This window comes from Periplaneta americana, chromosome 10 (genome assembly GCF_040183065.1).
Source record: "Periplaneta americana isolate PAMFEO1 chromosome 10, P.americana_PAMFEO1_priV1, whole genome shotgun sequence".
Taxonomy (NCBI): Eukaryota; Metazoa; Arthropoda; class Insecta; order Blattodea; family Blattidae; genus Periplaneta; species Periplaneta americana.
The window spans coordinates 16,449,824-16,469,761 of NC_091126.1; the positions used below are offsets into that span (position 1 = coordinate 16,449,824).

Below are 19,938 nucleotides of genomic sequence, written 5' to 3' on the forward strand. Positions count from 1 at the left end.
GGAAGTATTGATTATTATTATTATTATTATTATTATTATTATTATTATTATTATTATTATTATTCTATCATCATCATATTAGTCTGGTCTTTGACTACCATATGATACAAATTTATGAGTTTACGATTTCGTGTCAGCTGCTTAGTTCCGACATGGCAGACAGGTGGCGCAAAGAGCAGCACTGCACTACCGCACAACTTCACAACGTCGCTCCCTTTCCGCGTGTGCGAGAGAGAACTGTCAATACCTTTCTAGTTTTGTATAGACTGTAGGTGAACCTGACTTCAAGGCCTCAAGTGTGAATTGTATCTGATGCATAGTCATAGAATTCTACCAGTGCCATTTAAAAAAAGTCACCTTTTGAAAAAATGGCTGCCTATTGTCTATATATGTTGGAAATTTGTTACTGAAATCTAGAGGAGGAAGATGGGGGGGAGGAAGAGGAGAGGAGGAGTGGAGGGTGAGAGGTGGAGGGGGAGGGGAAGGGGGTAGCAGCAGCAGCAGCTGAAGCTGTAGCAGTAGCAGTAGCAGTAGCAGTAGCAGCAGCAGCAGTAGCAGTACCGGTAGTAGTAGTTTTTTTTCGTAGGTTATTTTACGACACTTTACCAACATCTTTCGTTATTTAGCATCTGAATGAGATGAAGGTGATAATGCTGGTGAAATGAGTCCGGGGTCCAGCACCGAAAGTTACCCAGCATTTGCTCATATTGGGTTCAGGAAAAACCCGGAAAAAACCTCAACCAGGTAACTTACCCCGACCGGGAATCAAAGGTAGTAGTAGTGATCGTATATGTGTGGTGATCATGATGGTGGTGCTGCTCATTGTAGTAGTAGTAGTAGTAGTAGTAGTAGTAGTAGTAGTAGTAGTAGTAGTAGTAGTAGTAGTAGTAGTAGTAGTAGTAGTGGTGGTGATATTGGTTGTCATGGTAGCAGTTTTGGTCATAGTGGTAGTTGTAGTAGTAATGGTGGTGATGATAGTCATTATGGTGGCGGTGTTGGTCATCATGGTAATGATTATGGTGATAATGGTTGTGATGGTGGTAGTGTTAGTATTAGCAGCAGCAGTGGACTCTCACATTTCAGCCATTGCCTTATTTTGCAATACCGTAATCAGAGGCTTCACTCCTATGAGAGGATTTTCCAGTTAAAATGATGTAGTTGCAAATAGTTGATGTCTTCTCCACTTCAGAATCACGCATTCGATCTGTATGTGTTTGGCAGCTTCGTAGTGCTTAACACAGAGTCTGCAGATGGCTTCTCCTTAGAAGATGATTCCTTAATTGTCAATGCCCAGTAATGAAACCAACTGTTCGTCTTATCTTTCATCTGTCAGGTTTCATTAGAAATATACTTAATTTCACATTCACTATCTTCCGATATGGATGGAAAAGAGAATTTACAGGTCGAGAAAATGCACAAGTTCAACTGCTATTCTCACTTTATTGCACTATTGTGTTGTACAGTAACTTACATTAGGGAATTAATGAAGAACTACGATATATTTATATCCAGGCCCCACTGTATCACAATCTACAGGATGTAATGTCATTGTCAAAACAGGACTGAGCTGAAGGAGTCACCAAATATGCTGCGATGCAATAAGAATCAATAAATCCATCTCTACACAAGACAGTACCCAACCTATTTTTGAGGCCACTCCCTCTGCATTTGTGTAGTAAAAACATTCACACATCAAGTAACCACTAGAAGAGTTTATAGATGGCACCAATTTCTGAATCTTGCAGTATAGCACTTGGAGCATGCAATGGAATTAATTCCCTTAATATGATCCCTAAAATTTAGGCAACAAAGCTGGAGATACCTCAAAATCAAAACTGAAATTAGAAAAGCAAAAATTTGAGACCTTCTTAATAGCAAATAATGGATGCTGGCTGCAAATGTATACAAGCGACATCAAGCAATCAGCAACATTTGAAGTTGGAAGCTCGCATTAAAAAATACAGTAAGTAAGAGTTCAGGATGCATGTTTATTCTGAAATTCCCAATAAACGTCTGTTACAAACAAAACTTCAAAATTCCACTAGAAAGAAAGAGTTAATTTGTTAAGTCCACAAGTGCATTGTTTACATACTCTGGCATTTCTAAGTGCTGAACATAGAATAAATCTCTAATCATTAAAAGCGATATAGTTCTTATTACTACAAACAATTTCAAATGGACTTCAAAAGATTCGCGAATTTTTGTAAAGCAAAGTAATTGGAAACCAAATGATAAAGTTACATCCAGTTTCAAAACAAATTTGGAGACTCCTCATTTCATTGTTTGACAACTATACCAAATTTAATGCAATTTAACTGTAACATATTAAATACAGCTCATTGTGAGCTTTCATTTACATTATTTATTATTCTTAGGTCATTTGGGAGTAACACAAACTGCAATAGTAATAACTCCCATGAAAGTGTCTTTCCAGATTTATTGTAATTAACCACATTTTCACTGTTTCTCATATTCAAATATGATCAATAAGAATGTCACATTTATTATACTTCCATTGCTAGGAGAGTGGCTCTGACAGTTTTTGTGGAAGTAAAGAGGATGTTTCAAAATTTGACCTGTCTATCCCATTGAATTGTTTTGTTTATATTACTAAGAAATTGGAATATAGAGAAACGACATTCAGCTTTCCAGTTGACAGTCATTATTTTGGTAATTAATTCGAACCTACCTACAAGCACAATGCAGGCACATGACTTGAATGCGTCACTTCACAGAGAGATTGACATAAGCACTCTGCCATCTTCTTGGTAGTAAAGCCGATTCAATTCCATTGCAACGTGGATCCAAAACATCAAGGCAGTATAAGTGAGCATCACTTCTCTTCAGGGGCATACGCAAAGGGGGGGGGTTACCGTGTTTGATCCTCCTCTCCCTTTGAACTTAATTATCCATAATCATTTTCTCTTCTCTAATTTTTTACTGTCAGAGTAACAAAATCTACATCGACATAAGGCATAGTCCTCCTACCACTCCTTTAGTACATAATCCCTGTGCTTGGTGCTGCAGCACATTCGAATTATAACAATGCAATCTTTATAATAATAATAATAATAATAATAATAATAATAATCCGAGGCATGACAGCCCATGAAGGACCATGACCAACCAGTCGGCTGCTGGCCTCACATTCACATACTGAAGCAGAGGTGGACGATCATCCAACCAGACTGAAGGTATCGTGTGGTTAGCACAATGATCCCCCCACTCATTACAGCTGGCTTTTGTAACTGGATTTTGTTACCTATCATAGTACCCCAAGTGCATCATGGTGCTGAGTAAGCACCGGTCCCATATACTGGCCGAAATTTCATGAGAAAATTTCTTCCCCCATGAGGAATCGAACCAGAGCGCATTCCATAACGCGAGTCCTAGGCGGTATGCTGTAGACCATAATGTCACGGCGCGGGACTTATCTTTATTATAGAGAGACCTATATGATTATTACGTAAGTGTAATAATGGCACAAGCATTTTTAATATACAAAATTAAACAGAAGTTAAAATTTGGATGGCTGTGAAAAAATTACATTTCAAAGATTCATGAATATGTCCTATTGGAACATAGTGTAATATTAATAAATATACCGTAACTTAATAATAATAATAATAATAATAATAATAATAACCCTTGACAAAATTCTGTGTACGCCACTGCTTCTCTTTATTTATATTCCGTGGGATTAGCATGTCAAACCCCTATCCAGCACAGGTAATCATGAAGACAACAAAGGAAAAAATGCAGATATAGCAGCAAGGCTGCTGAAAAAAGTACGAGCTTGTGAATTCTGTTATCCTGCCTTTTCTATAACTAGATTCAGCTGATGTACATAGAAATTCACAAAATTTATTTATTTATTTTGTATGATTGCGTAATAATTGTCTGCACCTCCCTTCACTCCACTCCTTATGTCTGCTCAATCGTAAGTTTGGGCGCAAGTTTGTCCACGGGCTGCACTGAGCACAGACACTGGCTTGCCATATTTACAAGCACTCTCCTCCACTCCATGTCCACTTGCGCAATTCTGCCTACAAAGAGCACAGCTCGAACCATGTACAGCTTTACATTTATCTACTCGACAGTTGTAGCAGAACGCATATATAAGAACTTATTTATACCGGCCTATGTACATAGTTCTCTAAAAATTATTCATGTATGGTACTTTGTTTTCCTTTAAAATGTAAGGTCTGCAGTCCTTATGAATGGCTTGCCACTGGTTATGAACAGACTCCCCATTTTTGTCACGAGAGCTATATTGGATGGAGTAGTTTCTCCTGGTACATTAATGATGTCAGTCAAAGGCGCAAGCAGGTTACAAGACCTCTATAATTTCTGACTTTTGTTATGTAGAAGTGAACATTGTTACGTATATGTTTGTATGTGAATGAGTTCATTGTGATGCTGTTCAGTCATACAGAGGGCGCACCAGGAGACAAATGCAGCCATCAATATCTACACTGCAGTTGTTTATTTCGGAATTTGGAAATGATTATTTTTGTGTAAGGAATGGTAACATATTCTTAGAATGTATATTTTTTGTCACTGTAATAGTAGTTATTTCAATAAAGAGGTGTAAATTATTGTTTGTATATATGTATAAAACTTCTGTTGTATATTTATTATCAAATTATTAATTTTGAAATTCAATTGTAATCAATGGTGCGGCAAACATATTTGTTCAAAACGTTTCGATCATGCATACCATCAAAATTAAGTTGCAGTGTTGTCATGAAATGCTCCTTTATATTTTGTGCGAGATCGTGCGTATTTGCTTGGTTTCCGCACAAAACCAATCTGCAGAAAGTCTATAATTCCACATTCAGTATTCCCAACCTAACACACACAACAATTTCCCTCTTCTTACTGCTTAAGTGACATATTTATTTCACTGCTTTAGGCTTTTAACATATTATTTTTAGAGACGTTCAATATAGTAATAATTATAAATTCGAAACTAACCGCTCCAATTTCACCTAAATTGCACTGTTAATTATTGTTTTTAAATATTTGCAAAAATTAAGTAAACTCTACAACTCCACTAAAGTTACTGCATTCGTGATGCAAGTAACATTAAGGAAGCCGTGAAAAAATCAACACGATTCCAAACTCATCATAGACTGGGAGAAAAAAAAGACAGACGTATATCACGGCCCGCTGGAGTATAGTGAACACAGAAAACATTTTAAAGCAACAATGTTGAAGATAGATATTTTTGTTTTGCAAATTTGCCGTCATTGAACAGAAACCAAGATGGAGATTTCATTGCAACTAATTAGAAATTCCTCTTTCAGGTATGTAATGAACGATCTTCGCACAAAATAATGTACGATACACGAGCAGTATGTTTTCTTTCAATTCTCGGAAATTAATAAAGCTCAACTACGTTTCGCTTTTTCAAACTTTTCCTCGAACATGAAAACTTCAACATATCGCTCTTGTAATGCATATTACTATTACATTCACCGTAGGTCTACTGTGCAGACACTTATGCAGTGAGCGCCAGCCATTTGAACTCCCTCCGTACAAGGCTATATTCCTTGATAAATTCAGCGTGACAAAAATCCGAAGCCTGGTTATGAACATTCCTACCAGTCAAAGAAGAAATGACTTGCTAAATGTGACAATGGAGGGTGGTCTCTCTTGTTGGCTGTAATGATTGCACACATACCCACAGTGATATGTGTCTGAGCTCAGTGAGGTGGTTATTTCATGGGGTTTTATTTCCAGCTGTCAACGATGCTACATGTTTAAGTCTTTCTAAAAATATACACAGCAAGCCTGTCATGTCATGTTATCATTTCCTATTAATGATTTGAACTTTTCTTAAGGTTAATTTCAAGCATAAGATATCTAATATGGTGAAGCCTACTGTAGTTTATATAAGCTCATTTCAGTTTCGAATAGTTGCATATGGCAGTGGCTGGGTACATAATTATTGCTAATAGTGCAAGTAACTGTCAGAGCCATTCTCTCAACAATCCTTAAATAATCACTGTAATAGATGCTACGGGAGAGCTTGAAAAATTATCAGTAAAAAATGTCACTGAAATAAATAGAAACTTATTCACCAATTGACCTATTACAGAGGTTTCTGCTACACAGTTCGTACAAACATATACATACTAATGTTATCTGTATGGAACAAATGCATCAATACCTCTTTTTATTGGACAATTAAAATTAACAAGGAAAATAGCTATTGCCAATACAGGAACTCAAAGAATGCGTAACTCTAATTCACTGCAGAGTGGATATAAACTGTCAGAACTAAAGATGAACATCGACTCACATGTATTAAATGCTAATTCAAATTGTCTACTTATTATATCAGCAACATTACATTACACCAAATAACACCATCTGGAAAATGAATTCTCACCAAATAACGTTATATTAAAATTAGGAAAATAATATAAAGTAATGGAAAAATAAGCTATCTCCAACAACAGTCGATGTGAGAAAAATCCCCTTGTTCAAATATATATAATTTCCAGTTATAATTGTATGGTGTAAATCACACTTACGACTACAATAAATAATAATCTACCAATGTGTAAAGTATACAGTATATTACATATATGAAGTACAATAGTAAGCTATAAACATATATCTCTTAAAAAAAAAGTTCATGTACTTTATAGACAAGCAGTGTCATTTCTATTCAATGTATAAGTTTAAGACTGGAAATTCAATTTTAAACCTTACCTCAGCATACATAAAAATGTACTAGTACAATAAAAATTAGTTCTCATAAATACGGAAATATGATTTATTTCTCTAGTCACAGGAACAAATATGTCGTTTGTAACTTGACGTTTTCCTTGTCTGAGATACTTCTAGGTTTGACAAATAATTGTACTATAAGAGAAAAATAACACTAGTGAGAGATGGGTTGGTGTAGTAGTGTCTCACTCATAATTATCAGGAACTTAACATAAAAGATGTAAAAATAACTTTCCTGCAGATATATATACTGGGTATGTACAAAGTTACGCCTGATTTCTATTCACACTAACATATCCCATGTACAAGGATTAATATTATTAGAATAAATTATTGTTATTATTTTATGAAGCTGTTGATGAGTATCAACAGAATTATTGCATTATGGTTATGGTTATGTTTTGTTTCAGATAACCATGGTGTTTCGATTCTTGCATTCAAAATCGGACATAACATTTTACACACTCTGTGTGTGTGTTATGCGTGTATATATCCTACTTCTTTGTTTCATTAAGAACTGATTCTTCAGTTCCAATATAAGTAATAAAAAATACTTTCTTACCAAACCAGCCATAATTCATTAATAATTTTAATATTTTCATCAGTATAACATTTACTGAGTTATGTTTTTTTACAATTCAATCTAGTCCTTTTTGCATGTAAATACAATTTGCTTTTGTACATATACTTTCTATACATACACTAAATCTTTGTTTTCTACCTTACCGATACATTTCTTTAGATAATGTCTCAGCGACCACAAATCTAAGTATCTGGCATGATCAAATAAAATAATCTAATTGCGACAGGTACAAGATCAAATAAAAACATTTCTGCCGTTTTAGAATAGAGGAAGACACACACTTTTGACATCCACTCCATATAAGTACACCAATAAATTCGCTAAATCTTGTATTTAGCCATCATTTTTCCAATTGTAGGAATACAGGAACTGCCATTATGGTTTTTTACACCTTTCAGATTAAGGAACTTAAATCAACATGACAGAACCTGTTTAAAAACAATGTTTTGGTTTCAATACATATCTTACCAAACAAACTATCATCATTGCAGCTTCATCTAGACAAAGTAATGATCAACATGAACACTGTATAGGTTTATAAAATAGGAATGTAAACAGACAAAACGTCTATGTTATTTATATCTATATAATGTACGGTCTTTGTGTAAGTCAACAAATGTAGGTTCTTTGAACATTGATGATATTAGAATTAATACAAATGGCATCTCTATAAATTCAGAGATTTTCACAATATTTCATTCTCACAAACATTTTTATTAAATTGCATAGAATGACATTTAGAATTCATCTGCATCATTTCTTATGTTATCCTTCAAAACTGGGAAATATGACTCTAGTCTATATGCATACCGAAACTATTCCCATGTGTTGCAACTCTCTGCTAGGAGCGCAGAACAAAACACATTTCCAGCAGATTACTTTAGTAATTATGATGTTTATAATAAATAGCAGTTACTACATCATAACCATGTAATCATAATTAGAAATGTCCTGCAAACCATATCATTAAGGTAAGTGTCAAACAAATATTTTATAAGTAATCTAAAGATAAATAAATTAAAACTTTTCTGAAAATGATATATTACTCCTGTATTATTCGGAGCTGAGAAGAATCAAAGTACAAATGAAGCAGAGGGCAGAGCTGTTGTTCTCCCACTTCCACTGCACTATAGCAACCTCACTGTCTACATGCAATTCTAGCGAAATCGTCCATTTCGCAACCATTGTCACACTGGCTGTCTCAGCGTTCATCAATTCGTTTTTGCGCTCTTATTCTCCTTGTTATTAATTCGTTATAATTACTATTTACCAGATAGAATGTGCTGTCATAAAGAAGATGCTCTTAGGAAGATATGACAATGCTTAAACAGGGTGATGCAAGAGTAATGGAATGGAGAAAAATTCTCTCCGGTGCCGGGATTTGAACCTGGGTTTTCAGCTCTACGTGCTGATGCTTTATCCACTAAGCCACACCGGATACCCACCCCGGCGCTGGACAGAATCGTCTCAGATTAAGTTCCAACTCTTGGGTTCCCTCTAGTGGCAGCCCTCTGCACTACATCATAGATGTCTATGAACGTAGGACTGAAGTCCACACATGTGCTGAGGTGCACTCGTTATGAGTGACTAGTTGGCCGGGATCCGACGGAATTAGCGCCGTCCGGCGCCGGGGTGGGTATCCGGTGTGGCTTAGTGGATAAAGCATCAGTACGTAGAGCTAAAAACCCAGGTTCAAATCCCAGCGCCGGAGAGAATTTTTCTCCGTTCCATTACTCTTTCATCGTAAGATGATGCAGAATATCTGCATGGAAATATCATATGTACTTCGGTACATTAAAATAATATATATTATACAGGGTGGATGGTAACCTCTCCACAAAAATGAAACTGGTAATAGATCATGAGAGATTTAAAAAATCTAAATAACTTTTTTCTCTAATATTCGCCATTTTAGAGGAAATCGTTGTTTCTATGAAGTATTTGGTAACATCACGGCTGCTGCAATAACTCTAAGCAAACGTGGCTGCACTCCTTACCTTCCCCTCCCCCTCTACTGTACTCAGTAACACGCAACATGCTTGCGTTGCAAGATTTATTTCAACGATTTTCGCAATTATTCAATTTAAATTCATGGATAAACGGTTTAATTATCAAAATAATATTCAAGACAATAACGGTTGAGATAATTTTTACCTATCTGCTTGTATAGCAATCAGTCATTTCTCTCGGGCCGTTACCTCAATAGAGCGCTGCAAACATTATGCAAAATCTACTTTTTCCTGCTTAACAGTGCTTCATCGAAGAAAAAGTGTGATAAAAGTTTTTTTTTTACTTAAAATGTAGAATCAATCACCTCTTGAAGTTTGGTGTAGTGGTTACCATCCACCCTGTATAAAGGCAGATATAATTGAAGCTTGTAATGAATGCAATGTGCAAGACTGCCAGTGATAATATTCATTTGCCTTGCAATCTTCTGAGCTCCTAACAGTATGTCAGAGCAATATCCACACAGTTTACCTTCCTGCAATTTAAGGAACTACAATTTCAACAAAAATTTGATTTTACTTAAAAATCCAACTAAACTAAGCGAAGAGTTACATGGCTGAAAGAAGATTTTTAAAATATTTTATGATTTACTGTGAATCAAGCTATGCATCTTGGTTAACCTGAAAAAAACTGCATTAGCAAATGCAGTAAGTAACTAAAATTCTATTCAAAAACATTACATTTAAAAAATAAATAACATCATCTTCTCATATGTATCTTTTATATTGTCACAACTGTTTTAGATTTTGTTTCAAATGGCCATGTTCTAATTGACTTTTTCTTTTACCATTTCATAACATTATTATTTACAGATAGTATGGGAAAGAAAAGTATAGTCATTAGGAATGGCTATTTTTTTTTTTTTAAAGGAATGCTAATTCTTTTATGAAAATAAATTCAATATCTTTGCACTATTTCATAGCAAGGTGTATGTATGTACTGTAATTGTAATTTATTTTTAATGAAAGGATTAATTTTGATTATTTTGAATCTTGTAAAATGCCAGTGGCATATACTGGTTAAAGGGTTTGGGCTACCGCTGACCCTATTATTACACAAAATATATCTAACAATTACTTTAATTTTAATTACTATGGTAAAACTAATAATACAAAATTATTACATTATGTTATATTATAAACTTTTTCTTTTGTAATTTCCTTGGGCTACCGCCGGTAGCCCGCAAAATACGCCCCTGTAAAATGCATAATATATGGGGGGGGGGGGGGGGGAAAATCCGAATTATTAGTATTTGCATTTCCAAAATAATTTAATCTTTATACTGTAATATAACCTACACTTTGTTGCCAAATAAATTTTTGAATATTAGTATCAGATCTAGAAATAAGAAACTTACTATTTTTTAAAGGTTCTTATTATTAGTCATTTTTCAGTTGCAAACATATTAAATGTTCTTCTCTTTTAATTTCATTTATTTCGTTGTTATAACCTTTTTCATCCTAATCTCAAGAAACAATAAGAGTGGTATTAAAACCTGAAATATGAAAAAAGACCACTATGTTTTCACTTTTCAATTCTTGTATATCTAATATTAATTGCATCCCACCATTTGAAATCATAATGTTTCTTACATGTTTCGTGTGACATTCCAAGAAGTGATAAGGGAGTTAAAAACTAAAAAAAATTTCAAATGACCACTACGTTTTTACATCCCATATTTAATAGAAAAAGGAGCATTATCTGCGGATCTCTGGAAAAATAATTACGGAAAAGACTAGTAAAGTGCTTTGTATGGAGTGTGGCGTTGTATTGAGCAGAAACATGGACAGTACAACGAAATGAAGAGAAATGAATAGAAAGAAGTTTTTGAAATGTGGATATTGAGAAGAATGGAGCATGAGAAATGGACAGATAGAATAAGAAATGCTGTGTTGGAAAGAGTGGATGAAGAAAGAATGATGCTGAAACTGATCAGGAAGAGAAAAGGGAATTGGTTGTTTCACTGGCTGAAAAGAAACTGTCTGCTGAAGGATGCACTGGAAGGAATGGTAAACGGGGGAAGAGTTCGGGGCAAACAGGATATCAGATGATAAGACGACATTAAGATACAGTATATGGATGATATGCAGACAAAGAGGAAGGCAGAGAAGAGGAAAGATTGGAGAATGCTGGGTTTACAGTGTAAGACCTGCCCTTGGACAGAAAACTGTGAATGAATGAATGAATGAATGAATGGATGAATGAATGAATTGCATATACCTAGCATTAATTGCATCCCAAATTGTGAAATCACCATTTAAAAAAGAAATATCAAATATGTACTGGCAACAAGTCAGACGAATGAAAGAAAACTGAATATAAATCTTTACGCTCAAATTTTCAGAATAATTTTATTATTTTGGAGGTTTGAATAATTAAATTTTATTCCAGAGTTTTTTCTTTTTTTTGGTTATTTAACGAGGCTGTGTTAAGTGTTGATGGAATTGATGATAGCAAGATGATATTTGGTGAGATGAATCCGATGATTCACCACAGATCACCCGACATTTGACTTCCGTTGGGAAAACTTAGGAAAAAACCCAACCAGATAATCATCCCAAGTGGAAACTGAACCCACACCTGATCAGCAGGAAAATTCACTACCACCTGAGCTATGCTTGTGGTTTCCCAGTGTGTTAAGATGAATGTAAAATGTATTCAAAACTTCAATTTTTCATCTAAACACACAAATAGTTTCTTAATGCAAACATAGAGATCCACAGTTAATACATTTTGTTTTTTGTTTACTTGCACCTAATAAGCTGTGAAATTTAACATGATTTAGACATGCTTAAAATATGAGGCCTCTAGAATAGCAAAAGCATATCAGTAAGCGCCAAAATTTAGAGATAAATGCCTTCAAAATTTCGCAACGTTCTCTCTGTACCATGTAGCAAGGTGCAAACAGGGGAATTTTAATCTTTGTTCCTTGCTATTTAAGAGCCAAAGAGTCTCAACGTCGAGACTATTTCAAGTTAACAATAATTTTTAATAATAATATTCATCATCATCATATCCTTCACGTATTAGAACCTACAGGATTTGTTACAGTCTCATGCCAGCGCTTGCGTGGTCTTCCCAATTTCCTCTTTCCTCTTGGTACATAAGTAAGAATCTGTTTAGGCCATCTAGTGCGATCCATCCTTTCGACATGTTTTTTCCACTGAAGTCGATATTGTTGAACAAAATTAACTATAGGATCCATTTTTAGTTCCTGCAATATGTCCACATTTTTACGGTGTTCCAGCAAAGAGCATCCCGCTGTTCGTCGCATGAACCTCATTTCAGCTGTCGTCAGCCTTTGCTCATCAGCTTTTCTGATTGTCCATGCCTCGCTACCGTAACTGAGGACCGGTCGAGCTAGTGTTTTATATACCTTTAGCCTTGTATGTTTCTGAACATGGGAGGATTTGAAGACGGCGTTAATGACGCCAATGATTTTTATAAATTTAGATATTTTGTTTGACATATCTTCATCAGTGATGTAAGAGAGGTTATAACCTAAATAGTTAAATGAATTAACACGTTAAATTAAAGTATTATTTATCATGATCTTACTTGGAATTGGGTTCTCTCCCGAAAATGCCATAACTTTCGTTTTCTCTTTTGAGATTTCCATATTGAAATCTGAGGCGATTATTTGCAAATTATAAATGGCTCTTTGTAAAGCTTCCTCTGTTTGAGCGATAATAACCTGATCGTCAGCAAACATTAGTGTATCGAGAACTGTGTTTCGATTAATTTGAATTCCAGCATGATGAATTTGTCTCCAAATGTATAAAATATGGTTCATATATATAATAAACAACAGAGGGGAAAGACCGCACCCTTGTCTAACACCTTGGTTGATGGAAGTCCAGCTAGTAGTTCCGAGTTCAGTTCTTATGGCAATTTCATTTTGTTGATATAAATTATAAATGGAGAGAATGATTTGGTTTGGCACATTATCATAGTGTAAAATCTCTAAAATAAAATATTACTAATGGAATACTTCAGGAGAAACGTGTGCACCATCTTCATAGACTTAACTGTGCACCCCAATTGTGTAGCCCTAGCCTTGATTTCTAGATGTTCCGCAGTCAGTTCTTCATCAGGGCACAATTTTTCTTCTTAATTAGTGTTAAAATCAGTCTAAAATTTGTGCTTTTAATAAAAGTTTTAGTAGCTCTATTATTTATAGGCTTTCACAGTGAATGTGATCAGAAAGTGACTTTTGGGTATTCCACCATAACCTGGAACTTAATATTTCCGATGGTTCCATCATCAAGGCAAACAGGCTTGACCAGAGGGGTTGCCTACTCTGTTGGGTTTGCTGTGTAAAGTGCACTTCCCAGAACTTGAATCACTGTCTGTGTCTGTATCACTCGTTGTGCTTCGTGATATTTAAGAAAATGTGTGTACTGGACACTGCTGATTTAATTTTTAATATAACAATAACATAACCACTAAATAAATATTATCCTGAAAACAGTAGGGCACTGAAGTACACACGTAATACCCGTTCATGTACACAACTCACACAGAAGTGACCAGTTGGAAATAAAGAAAATAGAGAGACAAATATAATAAATTAGGAAAGCTTTTTATGAGGCTTAAGTGAATTTTATGTAACAGTGTGTTCAATAATAATTTAAAGTTCTTGCCATTCACACTCGTACATGATAGGCAAACTGCTCAATGTAGCGAACTGCTCTTCTCAGTATCCTTCAAGATTTCGTTGTGATGCGTAAGGATGAAAATCATGCTTTTTTCAATGTAGATTTCGTTCTTAACTGAGTCATATCAATCAGCCGTACTCACAGGAATGAAAAAAGAAGATTCATAATATTTGTTGTGATAAAAAGTAAAAAGTAGCATGGTGGGGATATGCCTTTGCTATTCTAAGAGACTCTTATTACTATTACTGTTTACACAATCAAAAAACTTACTATCAAGTCACAATATAAAATTTACTTCATATCTTGAAATCTTTCTATTCTCTTCTTAGCCAAATAATAAACTATTCAACTGTAAATTAACAGAAACGAGCTTGATATTGTATATCAACCAGGAGAAAGTCTCAGCAGTCTGAAGTGTGTGTGTGTGTGTGTGTGTGTGTGTATGTGTGTGTGTGTGTGTGTGTGTGTGTGTGTGTGTGTGTGTGGGGGGGGGGTGTAACTGCTGATATTCGACTTTACACATGGACACAAGCGCATCTTATCTGACATATGAGGTTGTTTTGAAAAGTTTTGCCTCCTATTTTTTTATTTGAAAAAAAAAAAAAACAAAAAACAAAACAAAACGTGATAACTTCCTACAACTTTATTCTTGATTTTGCAATTCATTAGTCTTGATATCCATGTAATTATTTCTCCATATAGTCGCACCGACGATCAACACATCTCCCTCAACGCTCATCTGGAGACCAGTTTCTTGATACCGTCATCATAGACTATTTCACTTTGACGACATAACCACAGCTTCAATTCTGTCTGCACTGCATCATCAGAATCAAGGTACAGTCCTCTCAGGTGTTCCTTTTGGGAACAGATAAAATTCTAATGGCATCAGATTGGGACAGAGTTGCACCAGGTTCATTAAAAGCATGAACAGACCTGATGTCTATACATACATCTCCATAAACAGCCTTCATTCTCCAATGAATGGGCCACATTTTCTGCCATTAGAAACTCCATCACAGCATGCTGCTTCAGATGCACCGACATAGTGCTGTTACATTCCATCATGTTTCAGACTATAATTCAGAGCTCTCTAGTGGCAGAGGTACGAAACTTGTGTCAGTGAAGAAGGAAAGTTAATTGCGTAGAATGTATGACAGTTAGTACTCCGAAATTTGTTAACAATAACACAAAAAATTAGGAGGCATTACTTTTCAAAACACTCTCGTAGTATAAACATACTGCCTCCTTAATAACATCGGATTGCTTAAGACTGGTTCACAATAAACCGGGAACGAGAACCAGAATGAAAACGAGAAGCAGAGGACGTGAATATGAAAATTTTTAATTCACAATAAACCGAGAACGTAGACGACTATGTATGTCAATAACGATATGTAAAGTCGATATTACGCATTCTGATGTTATTTGTGTATAATTGACTAATGGTGTTCTCTCATGAGTACAAGGCAGACAACATAAACACAGGTTAACCAACTTCGAAATTTGAACTGAAACATTTCATTAGGTACGGTACTATAAATATGCCCATGCATCTTTATTATCACAACATATTTTAAGTCTACCATAACGTAAAATAATTAGAGAAGAAACATTATCGGTCTTACTAATAAAAACTCTATATACAGACGTTTAACTGTCTTATAGTTATACAATGAGTAGCTCGTTTATACGTCGTGTGTAAATTCCTTACTAATAATCACCACATACGTCGTGTATAACAGTATAACTGTTACACAGCTACGTCATAGTTTCGTCATTACTTCGTTACGAAAGGTAATAGAATATCTGAGGTTCTCTATTGCATCCGGTAGAGCGCTGTAGTGTGGCGTGTTAAATATCGATAGTACAACTGGCTCTAATCGATTACTACACTACATTTTGGTCAAAGAGTACAAGCTACAGCAATTTTATTCTAATAATTCTATGATCTTAGGTTTGTTCTTCTGTGGCTGCAAGGTAACCATCATCATAAAAGGACAGTCGATACGAACAGCTGTTAGAGGGGCGGCCATTTTTTCGCTATATACAACGTTTAAACAAGGGGTTTCGTGTATATAACTACTGCAAAGCAATTCCCATTGTATAGTTACAGCCTGTTTATGCGTCCATAGCTTATTCACGGTTTATTAGTAACGTTTTATGTCTCAACTCTGCATAAGTCTCATATAAAACTATACATGGTTTATTAGTAAGACAGTATTTGTAATAGAACAAAAATGAACACAACAGTAGTTGTTGAATTGAAGCATGAATATGTAGTGTGTAATACAACCAATACAGTAATAAAATATGATTCACTTACAATCGGTGTTCAAAGCCCCATATTCTCCTTCTCCTTCATTTTCTCATCTTTATACGAGGTGCGCCGCTTATCGTAAACGTGAGGATTCTCCTCAACACTCAATATTAGAATCTCATCAAATAAAACTTTCTCCATAATGCACAGCACAGAACAAAATAATGCACAAGTTATGTCACGATCTTCTTGCTACAAAATATACGACAACAAAATAGCTTTTACATCACAATAGAATGAATCTAGTGGGCTGTGATCAGAAACTTGAACGCCAAAGTTGAAACTTGGCCAACTCTCTGTTCCCGAACCCGGGCTCCGGCAAGCTTTTTGTTAATTGTGAATGCTCACATTTAAATGTACACATTTTAACAATTTTACCATTTTCGTTTTCGTTCCGATTCTCATTTCCGGTTTATTGTGAACTAGCCTTTAATATTTAGATAGAACTAGAAGATCTGAAAATTGAGGGCGCATGTTTTTGAACTGTCATTAATCTCCTGCTCCTTACATTTTGCTCCATTAGACATCGTAATGCTCGGCACATTCTTTTATTGGGTTTTCTCCTGCTTGGTGAACAGTATACTGTTCACTGTTAACTTCAATACTGACATACATTAAGACATAGGTGTAAATATGTTAAAAAATGTTTTCTCTTTTTTGTGACTAAAAATGAAATCCTAGACTTAACTCCAGGTTCTCCTGCCTGATAAATTTTTAAAGAACATGTAATTTTACAAAAAAATACAGTATTGTAGAAAGTTGCCATTCTATATACGAGTTCATGAATGTCATACAGCTTTGGTCACGATTAAAGTAGCAAAATGCAAATATACAGAAGAGTAAAACAATTTGGAATGTAGTATCCAGAATTAACTTAGAGAATTAAATTATAACATTTGTGACCTTAAGACACAAATGATTTCAAAATCATTGTCACAAAATAAAAGCCCTAAGAATGATAATTTGTTAATATTCTTAAACTTTCCCTCAGAATTAACATCTAAAGTAAAAGCTGTTAATGTCACTGAACTTATGGATGATCATGTATACTGGAGTTGAAGCAAGACTCCTTTTATTCACCCCTCAAATTCATCAGATATGATGCTGGGACGCCATCTCACCTGATGTTACAATAAAAAAAGAAGTGTAGAATTTGTAGTTACTGGAATAGGTAATAAATTCAATTATACTCCTCATTTCATCTCGCCGAAAATTGTATAACTTGTTTCACATTTCACATCTTAAAGCTTCAATGCTAATGTAAGATCTGAGGAATACAGCAAATGAAATTAAATTAAAATCTACGCTGCTTCTTAATACCATGGCAACACAGAGAACCAAAAAGTGCTTAATATTTACATAAGAAACAAGTCTCTGCAACCAAATTTGTATGAACAGAAAATACCCCTTGCACATAGTGATGAGGAGTATTGTATTGAACTAGAGAGACTGGATACAAATTGAAAAAAAGAAGGTCCAATCTCAGGAGAAGCAAGCAATTTTCCACTTTGTCATCAGCTTCTCAGAGGCATCTTACAATTTCACACTGCCTTGTCACACTAGAGACTTGCAATGAAGTATCAGCAAGTTCAAATTGGTGTTATTGTAACAATAAAGGACAGATTTCTTTGTGTTCATCCTGCCTTCCGATTCGGAATTCATCCAGCACTGGATAGTTTACTGTTTCCCACAACATGTCTGCAGAAAATACCAACACTGTGGGCTTCCTGACTGAAATATCTCAAGGCAACCAGGCCAAATATGAAACTTATAAATTTTTTATCAAATAGGCGTCAAATTGGAGTATACTGCTGAATATACAACTCTTGCAGAGGTTAAGAATAAAGGGGAGAAATACATACACAATCTGTTTATGTACCTACTATGCAATAGCAATGTCATCTGTAAATACCTCTACCCACTGATTCCGGTACCACAGATTCAGATTGACCAAATACCATATTTAATCTTGAAATGGTTGCTAGGAGAATCTCTCGCTTTGACAGCAATAAACACATATAAATACGTTTTACCTGATTAGCCAATTGCTGGATCAAGTGAACTCATACTCTAATGAACAAATACGTTTGCAATCACTAGTGTCAATTATTTTGTAGTTGAATAGAAATGTCTATAACATTATCACAAATGTTCGTGGGTTACATCTTGGAATTCTATCAGTTTCACAACCCTGCAGGAACAGACAAATGTCTGTAAACCTGTTACCTGATTCCTAATAACAAGTGCTCGAATACAGGTCACGTGCTGTGGTTATTTTTGCTTTACTTCAAAGAAAGTGAAACTTACATGTATCCCTTATACACTTATGCTAATATGAAAGTTAAATATTATATGATATGACTAATATTTTTGGAAATTTGGCAGATACTTTGCCAAAAAGTTCATTTTCCAGTAAAAGAATTGTGTGATTCTGAAAGCTATGTAACAATAAGCTTAGCATTAGCATTTTACTCTTGTACACAGCACTGAAATGCATATATATTATGACAGAACCATGTGAAACCTTTTCCAAAGTTTTAGGGTTCTGCACATAGGAACAAAATAGTAGACTGCAATTTTACTAAAATTACCAAATGAATGGAACTACTTAACCTCTCTATTACACTGTTGCTGAGCATGAGTTCTACTTTATCAAAATAATAAAATAACATAAGAAATAGTTAAAATGTAATATTCTTCGCATCTGAGTTCTACTTGGAAGATGGCAAACTTCGGAATATAGTTTTCACCTCTTCAAAAATCTGCAAAATAAAACATAAATAGATTTCTAAATGTTAACTCTGTTATAGTCACACTGAGGGAGGCAAATTAGTATCCAAATGTTTTCATTAAAATTTAAACACATTACGAAATTAGTTAAGCTGCCATACACACTACTCCAACAGAGACTGTACCAACATTGCAGCTGAACTCCAAGGCTGCAACGGTGGAGAGATACAGCTGCAAGCAGCATGATCCACCGAGTAGCAGTCAAACAAAAGTCATATAGTGGAACCCCTATTATTCATCAATTTATTAACTGATTGGCAGATTATCCAACTGTCTTTCTCTCGCTGTTTTCTTTTTACTGTAGGAAAAATATGAAGTGCTGCATATTGTGTTAGTACATATTTTTTCTAGAGAGGGTTATTACAAGCCTTTACCATTACACAGTATGTAGCAGGAATGCTTCTGCTGCTGGCAACAGAAACAGTTACTTGTGGGAGAGGGTGTTTTCCTCAACTTGTGAAATAGTCACTACCTATTTTCAAAGAAATGACTCCAAGAACTTCCACACAATTGGAAACCCGTGCACCATTCAGTTCTTGTCCTACAGTCCGAATAACTTCTATGTAAATACCTTTCATGGGTGTCAAAATAAAGCGCATTGTGCTAAGTATGGAAAAAATTTGAAATAAATAAACAGTTTGAAAAAGGAGCAAATGTGGCTCATGTCACATCAGAATAAGATATTGGCATTACGAGCAATTTAATAAAACAAAGCAAAGATAAAATGTATGAAGTATGCAAATGGAGGTAAACCTTTCACCAGCATAATTTTACTATATTTCAACATTTTTTTTTCTCAGAATCTATTGATCCTCTGCAAACAAAAATTGGCATGCTTA

At 35.0% G+C, this 19,938-nt stretch overlaps 1 protein-coding gene across 1 annotated transcript in view; it reads right to left on the reverse strand.

The window, feature by feature from the left end:
- Positions 1 to 1,420: 1,420 nt before the first annotated feature.
- LOC138707468 (UMP-CMP kinase-like) overlaps positions 1,421 to 19,938 on the reverse strand; it is a 33,838-nt gene continuing 15,320 nt past the window's right edge. The window contains exon 6 of the mRNA XM_069836950.1: positions 1,421 to 19,071. Coding sequence (XP_069693051.1) covers positions 19,021 to 19,071 — 51 coding nt within the window. The 3' untranslated portion in view covers positions 1,421 to 19,020. The remainder of the gene's footprint in view (positions 19,072 to 19,938) is intronic.